Source organism: Carassius carassius, chromosome 5, assembly GCF_963082965.1.
Source record: "Carassius carassius chromosome 5, fCarCar2.1, whole genome shotgun sequence".
Taxonomy (NCBI): Eukaryota; Metazoa; Chordata; class Actinopteri; order Cypriniformes; family Cyprinidae; genus Carassius; species Carassius carassius.
In genome coordinates this window covers 21406627-21423354 of record NC_081759.1, presented here as the reverse complement: position 1 = coordinate 21423354, position 16728 = coordinate 21406627, and the positions used below count along the sequence as shown (strand labels likewise).

The following is a 16728-nucleotide window of genomic DNA, read 5'->3' as shown; positions in this document are numbered from 1 at the left end:
TTAAAGATACTAATTGTTGGATTCTCAAAGAATAACAGGACCACGTGACTGCAATAACGTTCTTTATTAAATCAATAAAGAGCATTACGAATATAAAGCACACAATCTGATTAGTAAAGTATGCTGATTAGTAAAGTATTTTTAAATAAACAAATACTTAAAATGTTGTAATTTAAAACAGCAGAAATATAAAATATTACGTTAAGTTATATATCAAAATACTATCAAGAAACCAAATCTGGTTAATAATCTGCAATATAATTTTAAGAAGTGACTTGATTCAATGTTTAATAAAAGTGCAAAACATTTTTTTGATATATTTTTTACTACTACAATATAGATCTTTGATTTTGATGAGAATCCAAGGCACTATTTGGTACACTTTTTTTTATTTGGTTCCTGCCAGAGCTTAGTCTGTTCATCATTTGGCCCATCACACTTCATTTTGTTATTTTCTATAAACGATACATGATGTTAAAAGAAGTGGATGAACAAAATAAAAAATGATGTACCAAGCAAAAGCAGTGAGTCTATAGTGTACAGAACATGAAGTGAAAAAGTCAATCATGAATCTCGGTGATCCTGTCAATAGATGTCAATAACTGGGAAACATAACACAGTGTCTCTCTTCCTGACAGCAATTGCCTGTAAAAATACAAAACACATTCAGTGTAATGACATATTAAATACTTTATTTACATTTCCGATCATTAGAAAAACAGAATAGAATGTCATTGTTAATCATACTTGATAGAAGTCTCTGCATCTTGAGCTGCTTTGTTAAGGTACTCCGAGGCCACTTGTGCATTGTGTCTCATTGTAGTTAAGGCTGTAGCTTCTCCAGATCTTAGCCTCTCATTTTCACTTTTATATCCTTCAAGCTGGCCCTGGGATGAAAACATTGCAAATAATTGCAATAATGGAGTTTTAATCTGAACAATAAGGATGTGAAAAACATATAATACAGTAGTATAAAATGTAATCCAGCTATATATATATATATATATATATATATATATATATATATACACATATACACATAGTATGCTTTTTTTCAGTGTGCTTGTGCGTAGGAAAAGAAGTCAAACCTGGAGTTGTTGTACCTCTTGTTTCAATTTTGAAATACTATTTTCAGCTTTGACTGCTCGCTTCTGTATTGGATAAATCAGAATTTTTTAAAGCATTTTTATGATTAGGATTTGCACTAAACCCTTTATTTAAAAAAAACTGTCATATGAAAGATAACACAGTGATAAATACCGTCATTAACTGAAGGTTTTGTTCTACTGACTGCACCATTGTCTCCAAAGCCTTAGCCTCTCTCTCCTCTTGCAACTTCTTGCTGTGCAACTCACCTGTCAGTTGTTTGATCCTATTATAATTAGACAGTTAAACAATGAGAACCATCTAGAAACTTAAAAAAAAAGCACAGCAGCAATTCAACTAAATTCCAGTCCATTAAATGAATGGTTCACTCAAAAATACAAATTTGCTGAACACTTACCCTAAGGCCATACACAATATATAGATGAGTTTGTTTCTTTATGGACTGGAGTTGTGTTTATTGTTGTGGGGTTTTTTTTAACATCTGTTTTGACTCTCAGTCTGATGGCACCCATTCACTTGCAGAGGATCCGTAGGGGAGCGAGTGATGTAATGCTAAATTTCTTCAAAACCATTCCGATGAAGAAACAAACTCATCTATATATTGGATGACCCGAGAGCGAGTGAATTTTCACTTGTGGGTAAGCTAATCTTTAATTACCTGTGTCATGTAGAAGCCTACCTTTTGGAGTCACATTCTGACCTTCTAAGGAGTTCTTTGACTTGCTTTCTGAGTAGAGAATTCTCTTCTCTAAGCTAAAACACATAAAACACACCTTTAAAAACCTTAATTTTTGAAAAGCAGCATTGCACCAACTATAATACAACAATTGGCTCATATATATGCAAAACCTGACAGCATTTACAATTTACAAAACATACCTGTTGGGGATTCTTTGTTCCATTTTCAGCATTACTCCTCTTTGGATGGAAGGAAATGTCAATCACTGAAGTCTCTTCATCACCCTCATAGCTTCCTGTGCTTCTTCTAGCTAAGTGGTTATTTGGCAGGAAGTCAGAATCCCTCAGTTCCCATTCAGTTACATTTGCTTCCCTCTCATCACTGCACAGAGATGACTGCTCAGAGTAAGCACCGAGGTCTAAAGTACCACATAGTTCGAAGTCATGAGAACCATCAAGGGCTGATGGCTGGTAGCTTTCAATCCATGTTTCCTCAGATTCGTTTTCAGAAAGCTGACAGAGTGCAGACGGATCTGAGAAGAACGGCCCCTTCGTGGCAAAATCTATGGAGTTGTTATAGTCCTGTTCGACATGGAATGCTCCACCACACACCTTCGGAAAATCAAACATATATGAAATATTACATACACATACATATATATATATATACACATATACATACATACATGTATGTATGTTATATGTACAGGTCCTTCTCAAAAAATTTGCATATTGTGATAAAGTTCATTATTTTCCATAATGTAATGATAAAAATTAAACTTTCATATATTTTAGATTCATTGCACACCAACTGAAATATTTCAGGTCTTTTATTGTTTTAATACTGATGATTTTGGCATACAGCTCATGAAAACCCCAAATTCCTATCTCAAAAAATTAGCATATCATGAAAAGGTTCTCTAAACGAGCTGTTAACCTAATCATCTGAATCAACTAATTAACTCTAAACACCTGCAAAAGATTCCTGAGGCTTTTAAAAACTCCCAGCCTGGTTCATTACTCAAAACCGCAATCATGGGTAAGACTGCTGACCAGAAGGCCATCATTGACACCCTCAAGCGAGAGGGTAAGACACAGAAAGAAATTTCTGAACGAATAGGCTGTTCCCAGGGTGTTGTATCAAGGCACCTCAGTGGGAAGTCTGTGGGAAGGAAAAAGTGTGGCAAAAAATGCTGCACAACGAGAAGAGGTGACCGGACCCTGAGGAAGATTATGGAGAAGGACCGATTCCAGACCTTTGGGGGACCTGCGGAAGCAGTGGACTGAGTCTGGAGTAGAAACATCCAGAGCCACCGTGCACAGGCGTGTGCAGGAAATGGGTTACAGGTGCCGCATTCCCCAGATCAAGCCACTTTTGAACCAGAAACAGCGGCAGAAGCGCCTGACCTGGGCTACAGAGAAGCAGCACTGGACTTTTGGACAAATTTTGCATGTCATTCGGAAATCAAGGTGCCAGAGTCTGGAGGAAGACTGGGGAGAAGGAAATGCCAAAATGCCTGAAGTCCAGTGTCAAGTACCCACAGTCAGTGATGGTCTGGGGTGCCATGTCAGCTGCTGGTGTTGGTCCACTGTGTTTTATCAAGGGCAGGGTCAATGCAGCTAGCTATCAGGAGATTTTGGAGCACTTCATGCTTCCATCTGCTGAAAAGCTTTATGGAGATGAAGATTTCATTTTTTCAGCACGACCTGGCACCTGCTCACAGTGCCAAAACCACTGGTAAATGGTTTACTGACCATGGTATTACTGTGCTCAATTGGCCTGCCAACTCTCCTGACCTGAACCCCATAGAGAATCTGTGGGATATTGTGAAGAGAAAGTTGAGAGACGCAAGACCCAACACTCTGGATGAGCTTAAGGCCGCTATCGAAGCATCCTGGGCCTCCATAACACCTCAGCAGTGCCACAGGCTGATTGCCTCCATGCCACGCCGCATTGAAGCAGTCATTTCTGCAAAAGGATTCCCGACCAAGTATCGAGTGCATAACTGAACATAATTATTTGAAGGTTGACTTTTTTTGTATTAAAAACACTTTTCTTTTATTGGTCGGATGAAATATGCTAATTTTCTGAGACAGGCATTTTGGGTTTTCATGAGCTGTATGCCAAAATCATCAGTATTAAAACAATAAAAGACCTGAAATATTTCAGTTGGTGTGCAATGAATCTAAAATATATGAAAGTTTAATTTTTATCATTACATTATGGAAAATAATGAACTTTATCACAATATGCTAATTTTTTGAGAAGGACCTGTGTATATATATATATACACATATATATATATACACACACACATATATACACACATATATATATACACACACATACATTGTGTGTGTGTGTGTGTGTGTGTGAAAACAAGACAAGAACCTACCAACAATGAAATTCTGCATAAACTTACTTTTATTTACTAACAAGTTTTACGTTAATATATGTTAATGCACAAATGTCAACCCTACTTTAATGTCTTTAAAGGGACATTAAAGTAGAGACATCAGTCAAAAGCCATGTAATCTACTAAACTTTAAAATATTTGTCATGTTGTTTCTCACCTCTGTGGCCTCTGTAGGACAGGGGCTGTGGTTTTTGTTTCTGACAAACTGCTTGAAAGAAAATGGATTCAGCTCATCCTGCTTTGGCTCATCTGAAAGCAGATTTGCACAGGACATTATAAATGAAGATTTCAAGCCCAGAATGTTTTATATAAAAACCTAGAACGCATATTCAAGGCAGACATGATGATGCAGTATAGAAAGAGCATAAGACAAGTAGGTTGACACATACCATCTTCAATGATGAGCTTTTTCGTCCTGTGTTTCGACATGATAACTTCCAGATTCAGCTTGAACAGAGACGTGGACTATCCTGCACTCTGTTATTGCTAAATACCTGAGCTCAACTGTACACGGTGTTTAAGAGAGAAAAAGAGATAAATACTGCAGAAAGTAAACTCTATTCTCAGTAAATTTTTCGATTAATTATGGATAATATCACATATTATGCCATAAACCATAATTCATTACTGTAACTGTTATCTAACAAATAGTATGCTACTAATCTCCCAAATGGCTCTCCTTCTTCTTGTTTAATGGCGAATAGCTTCTGAGGAGCATTATCGCCACCTACAGAGTCTGAAATTTGAGAGGGGGAAGAAAAACAATGTTGGTGGCTGTTTCATGTTCTCTCTAGTCTACGGCGCACACAGTGAGATCACAGTCAGATTATATGCTCATTTAGCGCTGCGTGATCAGCTCCCCTCACTCACAACTAGCTCCTCAGAATACTCCCATCCACACACAGTATAATCATAGACAGTAAATAGTATAATCTAGTTCCTAAACCTGAGTCAGTAGTGTCTCTCCTTCTGTATGGCACAGAGCAGTTTTACTACGGGGAACATGTACAATATCGCCACCTATTGATGTGGAATATAAAAGTTTATAGCTCGGAGTGATGGTTGATGTCTAGTTATGGGAAATGCTGACTTTTGCATATTAATTGCTATATATATATATATATATATATATATATATATATATATATATATATAAATTTAGATTATTCTGACATAATAAAACATTCCTGGTGTTTTCCAGATTTTTAAACCAGCAGGTTGTGAGATATAATATTATTTAAATAATAAGTAATAACGAAATCTTAATAATCTTGTGTGTACCTTTTGCATTTTAATAAGTAAGAATTAACAAGAATGACAAAAACACAATTCTCTTATGAAGCATTAAAAACTGACTTGCACCTGACTCAGGATAATAATTATTTTGCCAAAATGCAAATAATATTGGTTAACTTTTTAATAAAATTTCACTTGTGTAAGTGGGATATACTGTATATAAATATATACATAGGTTATTTTAAAACGTGTATGATATTTTTTTACGTTTACACTATTACTGTGTATTTTCTGTCTTTCTTTTTTTCTGTCCTATTCACTGATCTATAATAGAGAACATATATAGATCAATTTAATAGTTGTCTGTGTTTGTCAAATTTCAGAAACAGAATTTTCGTTATTTCGTTTATTTATTTTCTCAAAGTACAGATGAAAGCATCCCGTAGTTTTCAATGTCAGCGCGATGTTCCTTAAGCTTTAGGGATTGCCGCTCCCATCCGAGGCTGTTTTGAGAGTCTGCAGCACGAAGCGTCTGCGTGTTTGCCTACTTCCACCAATCACAGCCCGCGACAGCACGCACGCGCACTGCTGCGCTCCACCGACTGCTGTCGTTCAGGTGTCAACGGAGCGAGCGTCTCCGTTACAGCTGCGAGTGAGCAAACCTCTCTGTCCCAGCGAAAATATATCAGTCCTACGGAGTGGGCGGGAAGGACAGATTGGACGACTTAAAAATGTCCGAATGAGACCGTGAGGCCGTGTCTGTTGCCAGGGCAGGTTTAAGCGGAGAAGAGGGCGGCTTTCCGGGCTGTAGACAGCGGGCTCGCGGAGCGTCTTCAGCGGGGAGCGCTGCGGTCCTGCCGCCGCTGCTACTGCTGCTGCTGCTACAATGTTCGTTCAGGAGGAGAAGATCTTTGCTGGCAAAGTCCTGAAGGTTCACATCTGTACCATGGAGGGCACCGAGTGGCTGGAGGAAGTCACGGAAGATACCACTATAGAGAAACTAAAGGAGAAATGCTTAAAGCATGTAGGTCTGCCATCGGTTAGCTGGCACTGTTAGCCAACCCAGACAGGACAGGCCCTCTGGATTCTCAGAGTCATTGCCTAGTATTTTTAGTAACTAGCAGACGAGTCGACGGTGCTATTTATAATTCATCAAGCTGGTCCTTCACCTCCGTCTCAGCGGCTGTACTGTATCTACTAGTGCCACACTGCTTGCTTGGTTTACAGTGTAGAGCTGACATTAACTTGTGCACAGCCTCTTTTTGCTCACAATATATCTGACAAGTACTCAGATCTGTGCAGCTCAAGGCACCTTGACAGCCACTCATAGGTTCTGTGAGGATGTGATTTGCACATTTCATGTCTTCAGGGTTGTGAATGTGTTGGTAATCATTTTAGCAGGTGGCATCGCCACAGACTGTAAGTCAAGCCGTGTCCCAGCTACAGTGTGCATTGTGTACCATGGTATCACCCTGTGGATAATGTCACAATTATACCAAGTTTTCTGGAGATTTATAATGACAATACCATAGTGTTCTTTGATGTACCTTGTAGTATCATGTAAAAAGCAGGATACATTAATTATTCAGTACCAAGGTGTATATCAATATACCATGGTAACAACTGACACAAACTGTACTGTGGTACTACTAACTAGCACAGTACTAGACTTCACTGTGAGTGGGCTGAGCTCATGATTGTGATTTGTATGGGTTAAATCAAATGTAGAGTGCTGTTCAAAAGTTTGGGGTCGTAAGATAGCAGCACTTTTGCTGCTATTGAAGTGGAATTGGTTAAGGTTAGGTTTAAGAATGGGACGTGGTGTAAGGGTTTGGATGAGATTGTAAATTATTGATAGTGTTTAAAACATGTATGCAATAAGAACATTGTATCTATTGATTATATATTTCAATCTTAGTACATAATAGTTAAAGACACTTAATATAAAGTGGGTCGACTTTACTGGCATTTTTCTTCTCTTACAGTATGTCCATGGAAGTCTAGAGGATCCTAAAACTCTTACACATCACAAACTCATTCATGCTGCCACTGAGAGAATTCTCACAGAATCCAAAACTGTTGCTGAGGAAAATATTAAAGACAAAGGTATATAAACTTTCTGAAGCATCTGGTTGTTCTTTGTTGTGGCACCCCAACCCCCCCCCCCCCCCGCGCCACCTTGAGTTTTCAATTTTTTTGTGATTTTACTGGATAAGGATTAAGGATAATTACGGTATTTTAAAAAATCTCACAATTTGTATCGTATTTACTGTTTTATATTCAACACAAAAAAAAAAATTGAGTTTAAGTAAAATTTTAGTAATTTATATGACTTTGTCATATATCCATGTGTTTCTCCATAAATAATATTTTGAGGGTGTGAATTGAAATAAGACATATCTTTATTTTTAATAGTTTTAGCTGATTTAATGCTTTTTTTTGTCTTTTTTTAAAGTCACCATTAAATTAAACTGGATGATTTTTTATTCTTTCTGTGGAACATTATAAAGCATCCATTAAAAAAATGGTGTACTCTTGTAATCTTTAATCAAATACTTTTTTTTTCTTGTGTGAGAAGCTGTTTTACTTGGATATATGTCACAATAGTGAAAAAAGATTATTGCAATTTTCTTTCAGGCTGATTTGAATAATTTAATTCATCTTGAGGCCACTTTGAAAGTGTTTTGCATATGTTCTTTGTATTCAAAATCAGATTCTAAAAGACACTAATCCTGATTCATTATTGTTTGTTTTCAAGACTGCTTATTATTGATAAAGAAAAGACCTCCACTGGCTCCACCAAAAATGGCCGACATATCTTCTGAAGAGAAGGTATCTGTTGACAGTTTTTTTTTTTTTTTTTTGGGAGGGGGGGTATTTTTAATTAATAATGTCTATTGCTTTGATTCTTCAAAACTGACCAGTCTTTGTGCTTGTTGACAGAAGAAGCAAGAGAACAAAGCACCAGATAAGGAGGCCATCCTCAAAGCCACAGCAAACCTGTCCACTCGTAACACTGACCGCACTGTAACTCAACACAGTATCAGAGATGTGGGTGCTTGCAGTCAGTTCAGTTAGACCTTTCTGCGTTGCAATTGTTTAGAATATATTCTTTTACGTTTTATTGTTTCCATCAGTTTCAAACAGAGCTGAGGAAGATTCTGGTCTCACTTATTGAGGTGGCTCAGAAGCTGCTGGCTTTGAATCCAGATGCTGTTGAGCTCTTCAAAAAGGCCAATGGTAAGCTAAGGATATATGAATAGAACCCTGTATACATTAAATCTATTTAAACCGTGGAGAAACATGGTTCTCATGGGACATGTCTGACTAGTTAGTGTGCAGATGTAAATATCATTTTGCTGAGTGATTATTCTTTGTATTCCTCCTCTCTGGCAGCCATGCTTGATGAGGATGAGGAGGACCGTGTGGATGAAACGGCCCTGCAGCAGCTGACTGAGATGGGCTTCCCTGAGAGTCGTGCTGTGAAGGCTCTGCGCTTAAACCAGTGAGTACTCTTTATCCTTGGGTGATAAATATGCCTGTGAATAGTGCATTTCCTGTATTTCATGAAATCTAAGAGTGCAAATAACTTGATGTAAATTTGAAGTACCATTTCAGACATTATAGGATCATATGATGTAATGTTTCTGAATACGAATAATAAAATGAGCAAACATAACATCATCGGTGTGTGCCAACTCTCAGTGGATTAAATAACTAATCACTCTTCCTGCAGCATGTCTGTGACCCAGGCTATGGAATGGCTGATTGAGCATGTGGATGACCCCATGGTTGACACTCCTCTGCCTGGACAGGACACCCCAGGGGCGGCTGCCGCTGCAGCCCCAGCCCCAGCCCCAGCCCAAGCCCCAGCTCCCTGTGCCACAGCTTCAGGAGCCCGGGCCCGTCTGTCCTCCCAGGCCAGCCTAGAGGAGGCCAAACAAGATGAACTGACAGAGATCTTCAAACGGATCAGGAGGAAAAGAGAGTTCAGGCCTAACTTACAGGTTAGTGTCATGAGAAACAGGAATAAACTCAAACGTGATGAAATATTCTGAACCACTGACGTACTATGATAATAGCCTCAGATGTTTCACCAATGCAAGATTAAAGTGCTAGATGGAATAAATGCTTTTCTTTCTTTTTCTTTTTTTACCCAAACTACATTGCACATTACAATTAGAATGAAATCAGATCCATATGTTCAGTTTGGTTAATATACCATAGAAATGACCATCAGCATAATGATCTGAGAGTAGCTGTCATTATTTAAAAAAAAGTAAATTTTTAGTTTGTATTGATGCTTGTCATGATAATGAACCATGGTTTTAATTCATGCGATGCAAAAACACAAAGTTTTATTTAAATCAGTTTTCTCATTTTTTGTATTTTATGTGATTATTATTAGCAGTATTAATATATATATATATATATATATATATATATATATATATATTTATTGTTCTTTTTACATTTTTATTTCAGTATTTTTATTTTAACTTTAGTAATTTTAATACTAAATACAACTTCAGCTTTATTTCAGTTAGTCACCAAAGCAGTGTTTCTAATTTTTGTATTCGTTTTTTTAATACAAAAACGTTTTTTTTTAATTTTAGTTAACAGTGGAAACCCTTATAGCGAAAGGTTAAAACCATTAAAACACTTAAGCAACCACATAGCAATGTCCTGGCCACCACCTACAACACATTAACATCATGGAAGTTTTTCACAGTCAAATGCCACTGTAGAATTAATTCACATTAGATAGCTTCTTCTGTCTTGCTGTGGAATCTTTTTAATGAGATGCATCATCTTGTCTGTGTGTTTGTGTGCAGGCAGTCAGTGGGCTGATGGAGATGGGCTTCGATGAGAAGGAAGTGATTGATGCCCTTCGTGTCAATAATAATCAACAGGAAGCAGCTGTATGTAAACATTCAGATTCATGAGTTATTTCAACAGTCAGCTAAGACTAAATGAGCTCAGTGATATTCAGTCAAATGTGTGGTCAAGTTTTGGTTTTGTTTAGTTAAACAACATTTATCAAGGTCACATTTTTACTCCATATCTTTGTGTATATCTGTGTATCATTCACACAGTGTGAATGGCTGCTTGGTGACAGAAAGCCCACCCCTGAGGATCTGGACAAGGGCATTGATACCAACAGTCCCCTGTTTCAGGCCATCCTGGAGAACCCAGTTGTACAGCTTGGTCTCACAAACCCCAAGACTCTTCTGGGTGAGTTTTATTTTTTCCCCCTGTATACTCAAAGGTTCTTCAAAGCATTTGCTCCAGCTTTGTCAAATCTTATTTTCTACTTTTCTGTCGAAGAATGATCGAAACATGTTATTTCAAGGTTTTCAAGTATTTATTTGATTCTAGCCATTTGGCTGAATATGGTGAGTTTTCCAGTTCCTCCAGCTAAACAGTCACCCAGACCAGTGGTTCTGCCACCATTGTGCTCGATGGCAGGATGACGTTATCTGGGTGTTGGGCTCTGTGTGGTTTGTGGTAAACACAGCACTTTGCTTTTAGGCCAGAGTGCTTAATTTTCATTTCATCAGACCACAGAAGTTACTTAGAAATCCTTTAAGGTTTTGCCACATTTCTTTTTTTTTTTTTTTAACAATATCCAGAATTATGTAGGACTTGCTCAGAAGTGGCTTCCAGTTTCTAGCCATGGTTGCAAAAAGGGCTTGATCTTGGAAGTGCTGAAAATATTTCTGAGGTCTGGACAGTTTGTCCCATTTAAACCAAAGCGCTCTTCAAGTGACTACTTTGGTCCCCTATTCAAATTTGATCTGGTTGCCCGTTTGCAAAGCTGGCTCGAACTAGAAAGTGTCTACACTGGGTAATATTTTGCCAATTGATATTTTAATATATTTTTTTATATATATTCATCATTTTTAAACCTTCATTACACCACACAACTTACTGTTTTTAGTATATTTATGATTAAATAAATGTAAACTTGGTGAGCATAAGAGACATCTTTCAAAAACAATACAAAATGTTAATTATTCCAAACATGTAATTATTGTCAGTTTGTGTTCCCTGGAAATCAAACCAATATGACCTTGGCATTGATAACACAAAGATGATCTACAGGACTTTTTGTTAACATATTTAATGTGATTTAAAACGTTTGTTTGGAGTCCAAGACCACTGTTGAATCATTCAGTGAAACAGACTAAACTGTATTTTCAAGTAGACACAGTCCAGTCCGTGTCAGTTGTTGTTGGTTGGATGTGGCTGAGACATATTTTTCTTGGCTTTGCAGCATTTGAGGACATGCTGGAGAACCCGCTGAACAGCACGCAGTGGATGAATGATCCTGAGACAGGTCCTGTCATGCTCCAGATCTCCAGAATCTTCCAGACACTCAATCGCACGTAAAACACACCTCATCTGTGAACCACAGCATAGGGAAAAAGGTCAATCATTTAGAAGAGGTGTGTGTGTGTTTGACATAATTATTGTTTTAAGTGGAGAAGTCAAAGAAGATGAATGTAAAAATACAATGATGACATTTTCACATCATGTTATACAGAGGAAAATATCTATTTATAACTACACAACACTTGTACAAATACAATGTAAGCAGTAACTTAATGAAAAATAGCTAACTCCATTATTTAGTTTTTTATGTTTTAATAAGATCTGTTTTTAATTATATTAAGCACATTACTTTATTTTATATAATTTCTCTATATAACTGTACAATTGGACATCTAAAAAAAAAAAAAAAAAGATAAAAATCACCAGAAGCAATTTTCTATGGTTTTTGTGCTCCAAGATCAAATCTCAACCAAATTATTATTATGTGTATTCAGTTGTTTTTATTATCGGTTCAAAAATGAAATCGTTTATGTATTAGATTAGAAGTTCCTTTCAAAAACATCAAATGAAGGTATGCTTGAGGGAAAGCAAAGCAAGCACCAGCAGTTTTTTGGCAACTCCTCATTTGAAGATTATTCAAGCTTTGTGGTTTGATTAACACTACAGACATTTCTGTGATGTTGTGGTGATGCAATTTGCAGCCCCTTACTGACATAGATACATGATAGAAAATGAAATCGAACCTGATCTCTTTGTTCCTCCTATCGCTTTAACTCATCTGATCTAAAGAAAGAGTGTTCTGGTGGATTCAAGTCCGTTTAGAACAAAGCTGGTATAAATGAGTTCTGGATCATTATCTTGTTTTCTCCCAGTAGCTCCTGCATCAGGGGTTTCTAAGTATTACAGTACTTTAATCCACCATCGTGATCAAGCTGCTGCCTCTGATCTCACTCGCATCACTGCACGTTTAATGTGAGTCTCACTTTACATCATTACTGGAGGCTGGACAGACTTTAGTTTGTACTAACTAAAATAAAATCACTCTTATTTTATGGATTGGTTCTACTACATTGTATGTTTGCTTAAGTTGTTTGTCTTCACTGACAATGTGCTCTAAGTGTCCTCACAGTTCTCTTATGTCAATTTTTACAGTGAACTTTCTAGTTTGCACAGGAAATTCAGATTGCATTCATAGTACACAACATTATTTTAAATGATATATGAGATGTTTATTTTGAAACTCCCTGTCTGGGATGATATGGAGGCATTTTTTGGAGTGGAGATTAGTATTATTATTATTTTTTTTTTCATTTATATGCTCTGCTTCAAATACTGTATCTGTGCTGGGATTTCTAAAATAAATGATTATTTCAGTTTTCAGTAAAATTTGAGATGAGAAATGTTATTTAATTGTTTCTGTTATGCTTTTTTTTAAACATTTTGATTTGTATCAGATAAATACATTACAAAAATGCGGTCATAACAAACAGCAATTTTAGAATCATGGATAATTATGTAAATTAGAAGATGAAATATGCTTTTTTTTTTTTTTTGGCCAAGCGTGGAGTGTTTTCATTCAATATTTGAATCGTGTTGGTGTGAAGTGTGTGCTCAGGGGTTTCTTAGCCATACAGGGCAAATATCTGCTATAGTAATGCCTACTTTATCAATACAAATAACTGTAGTTTAGTGATTGCATTATCAGAGAACTCTATGAATATATCTGTAGACTTAAATCTTTAAATGAAGACTTATTGTCCTTGTGTGATATCTATTTTGAGGCCAAAATGGCCAAAAATAACCAATCATGAAACCATCCCTAGAGAGATTGTCATTATTATACAGTTTTAGAAGACCTCACAAATTGCAATGTTCACTTCACTGAGTCACTTCAGAAGTAGGTAAAGATTGTATTGAACATGTATAGCATTTGAAATCAGATCATCTCCGTTGTCTTGAGAACAAGTTTTGGTCTTAAGAAATGTAGCTTCTTTTGTTTTGGGGGACTATAGAGTACAGGCTTCTATGCAATTCAGTTTTTTTTTGTTGTCTCGACATGAAAAAAAAAACAGGTTTCAGTATCATGATGTATTTGTGGTATTTGAGTAATTTATGTGCACTTTCATATCATATCTTATTTTTTATTTTAATCAAATTTTGGTTTCATCATGGCTAAGAAAGTGCTGTATGATTTCAGTATTTTAAAATGTTTGAGGTTTACTATGTTACTGTTTAGAAATGCTTATATGGTTAAACAGTGTCATTTTGGAATTGGAGTGCTGAATATCTTAAAATTATCATTGATCAAATGTTACAGATTTTGTTTCTTTTTTTTTCTCCCTCATTTTAAAAAAGGCTATCAGGTCACAGAAGATATGAAATATCTTGAAGCTTTGGTGCTCTTGTGTTCTCATTTTAGTTTTGTGTCCTTGCTCTGTGCTCAAGTTCAGTTTCACATAAGGCCCCTACAGTTTGAGAGTTGAAATGTAACTTTCTCAATCCACTTGTTGAAAAGCCTTTCATGACAAATAATAATAATTAAAAAAGTTTTGAAATCTCTGTTTTCTTGTGTTATTGTTATTATTCTCAACACTTGTTGATACTTTGGCATAGTTCAGAAGTATGAATACAGGCAAATGTCTTTCATTAATGTATCAGAGCGTAAAACACTTAAACCACCAAAACCACTTCCATTTACCCTGTAATATACATGTGTTTTAGGGAAACTTTTCACTTAGTTAGGCTTAATGATAGTACTTTCAGTGTTATTTCAGTATCATTTAAATATAGTGTTAATTAAATTTTTTAATTCAGTTTAATGCTTTTACTGTTTTTTTATATATATTAATATTTTTTTAATTAATTTTTTATTTATTTCTGTTTTAGTAATTTAAGTACTATGTTTTCATATTATATTTATGTGTGTGTGTGTGTGTGTGTGTGTGTATATATATATATATATATATATATATATATATATATATATATATATATATACACACATACATATATATATATATATATATATATATATATATATATATATACACACATATATATATATATACACACATACATATATATATATACACACACACACACACACACATATACACATATATATATATATATGTATATATATATATATATCCACCTCGGATATCTGTAAATCATAGACAGTAATATAGTACTGCGCATATCTAACGCCACTTTCACCCTCTGCATAACTGCATCACCGTATTGCCTGCGCACGTGTAGCGCATCTCCCACCCTCTGTATACAGCAGAGTCCGCGTGCGCGAGACACTGGATACGTCACTCACGCGCCAACAAGATACGCTGTACCAACAGAGACTATTTTTAATAATCGGATCAGAGTTTTAGCCTGTTTTCAAAAGGAAAGTAAATGTTGCAGGCAACACGATAATAATCAGTTAATTCTGTAGAATGCATACAAGTGTCAAAAATGTCAATGCATCCAAATCTTCCAAGAAGTCCAGCACTCAGACAACTATCAGCAGATTCTTTACAAGTGCAAACGATAAATCTCAACCATCTGACCCGCCCGGGATAAAACGCCAGGACGGACGCCATGAGGGCAGAGGAAAGGTAAGAGCTTTAAGTGCAGGACAGGCACAGCTTACTCTGTAAAAACTCTGCACTCCTTTCAAACTCTAGAGTCATATTAATATGCATCGCATGCACAAAGCGTTTGCTGTTTCGAAGCAACACCGACTGAAATCTAAACCTGTGCTGTTTCAGAAGAGGTTATCTAATGAAGGGATGTCCTCAGAGAAACGACCCAAACTCTCTCTCGGTGTGGAGGAGGAGGGAGATGAGAAGTGCACGGTGACCCCCAGCACCTGTAAGGACACATGCACCATGCACCATGCATGTCATTTATTTTTTTATTATTATGAAAATTATTATTATTTGTTTACTGTATATATATTTCTGGTTTAATAATGACAGTTAATGACATAATTAAATAAGAATAGCAAGCGCTCTGACAAAAACTTTCTTTAAAGTATGCTGCATGAAATCAAAATTGACTATTTATTTTGTAAGCGCACATTGCTATTTTTTGTGGTGAACAGTTCATCTGCCGATCCACAAAAAATAAATTCTTGCTTGTGTATTGATCTCTGAGCCTCTTTTGAATTTTCTTTCTCTTTTATGTGCAGTAGATAAGATGGTATGCTCGAGAGCCAGTGTCAGCCATGCCACCCTGGTGAGGCTTAAAGATTTCAGCTGCCACGGGAGCTCAGAGAGCCGAGTCTCTGATCAGGTTATAAAGATGGAAGTGGAGCCTTCAGACTATGCAAAAGCTGAGTGTTTTGCCCCGCAACAACACAGTGTAATCAATTCCTACAATGAATTGGAGGAAGAGGTCAAAGAAGAGCCTAATAAGATTAAACAGGTTTGATTCTATACAAAACTTGTATGTTTCAGAGTTGACCATTGAAAGACTGTTGTTTTTCTTAATTGCAGTTTGCATGTTTATGAAGTACTTGAATTGTCACTTAAAGGGTTGGTTGATTGCGATTTAACTTTTTTAATGTTTTTTTAACGTTAGTTAGTATGTAATGTTGCTGTCTGAGCATAAACAATATCTGCAAAGTTGCAGCTCTGAAAGTTCAATGCAAATGGAGACCAAAATGCACCAAAAGAGCCCATGTTACTCTTCTCTTTATCTCCTTGCACTGGCAACCGGTTGATGCTTGCATCATGTTCAAGACATTGATGCTTGCATATAGAACAGCCACAGGCCCAGCACCCGCCTACTTCCACTCACTATTATGAATCTACATCCCCTCCAGAAATCTGAGATCCGCTAGTGAGCGACGCCTCATGGTACCATCACAGAGAGGCTCAAAATCACTTTCCAGAACATTCTCGTTCATCATTCCTGGCTGGTGGAATGATCTTCCCACCCCTATCCGGAATGCTGAATC

General features: G+C 36.5%; 3 protein-coding genes across 4 annotated transcripts in view; 2 read left to right on the top strand and 1 right to left on the bottom strand.

Moving 5' to 3' along the window:
- Positions 1 to 54: 54 nt before the first annotated feature.
- Positions 55 to 5189, bottom strand: entr1 (endosome associated trafficking regulator 1). Its single transcript, XM_059550130.1, has 8 exons — positions 4592 to 5189; positions 4360 to 4451; positions 1987 to 2397; positions 1787 to 1860; positions 1261 to 1372; positions 1089 to 1151; positions 748 to 887; positions 55 to 645 (listed from the first exon to the last, which is right to left on the bottom strand). The coding sequence occupies exons 1-8, from the start codon at positions 4629 to 4631 to the stop codon at positions 561 to 563; spliced, it is 1017 nt and encodes a 338-aa protein (XP_059406113.1). The 5' UTR covers positions 4632 to 5189; the 3' UTR covers positions 55 to 560.
- Positions 5190 to 5947: 758 nt separating this feature from the next.
- ubac1 (UBA domain containing 1) lies at positions 5948 to 12193 on the top strand. The gene is made up of 10 exons (XM_059550129.1): positions 5948 to 6462; positions 7424 to 7544; positions 8197 to 8270; positions 8382 to 8489; positions 8576 to 8678; positions 8835 to 8943; positions 9175 to 9445; positions 10274 to 10360; positions 10535 to 10673; positions 11716 to 12193. The coding sequence occupies exons 1-10, from the start codon at positions 6325 to 6327 to the stop codon at positions 11829 to 11831; spliced, it is 1266 nt and encodes a 421-aa protein (XP_059406112.1). The 5' UTR covers positions 5948 to 6324; the 3' UTR covers positions 11832 to 12193.
- A 2859-nt stretch (positions 12194 to 15052) lies between these two features.
- Positions 15053 to 16728, top strand: part of msh3 (mutS homolog 3 (E. coli)) — a 49608-nt gene continuing 47932 nt past the window's right edge. Inside the window, exons 1-3 of one of the 2 annotated variants that reach the window (XM_059550128.1) lie at positions 15053 to 15382; positions 15536 to 15638; positions 15961 to 16193. In XM_059550128.1, coding sequence (XP_059406111.1) covers positions 15221 to 15382; positions 15536 to 15638; positions 15961 to 16193 — 498 coding nt within the window. In that variant the 5' untranslated portion in view covers positions 15053 to 15220. Of the gene's footprint in view, positions 15383 to 15535; positions 15639 to 15957; positions 16194 to 16728 lie in introns of both variants that reach the window. The other variant, XM_059550127.1, reaches the window with a different exon arrangement.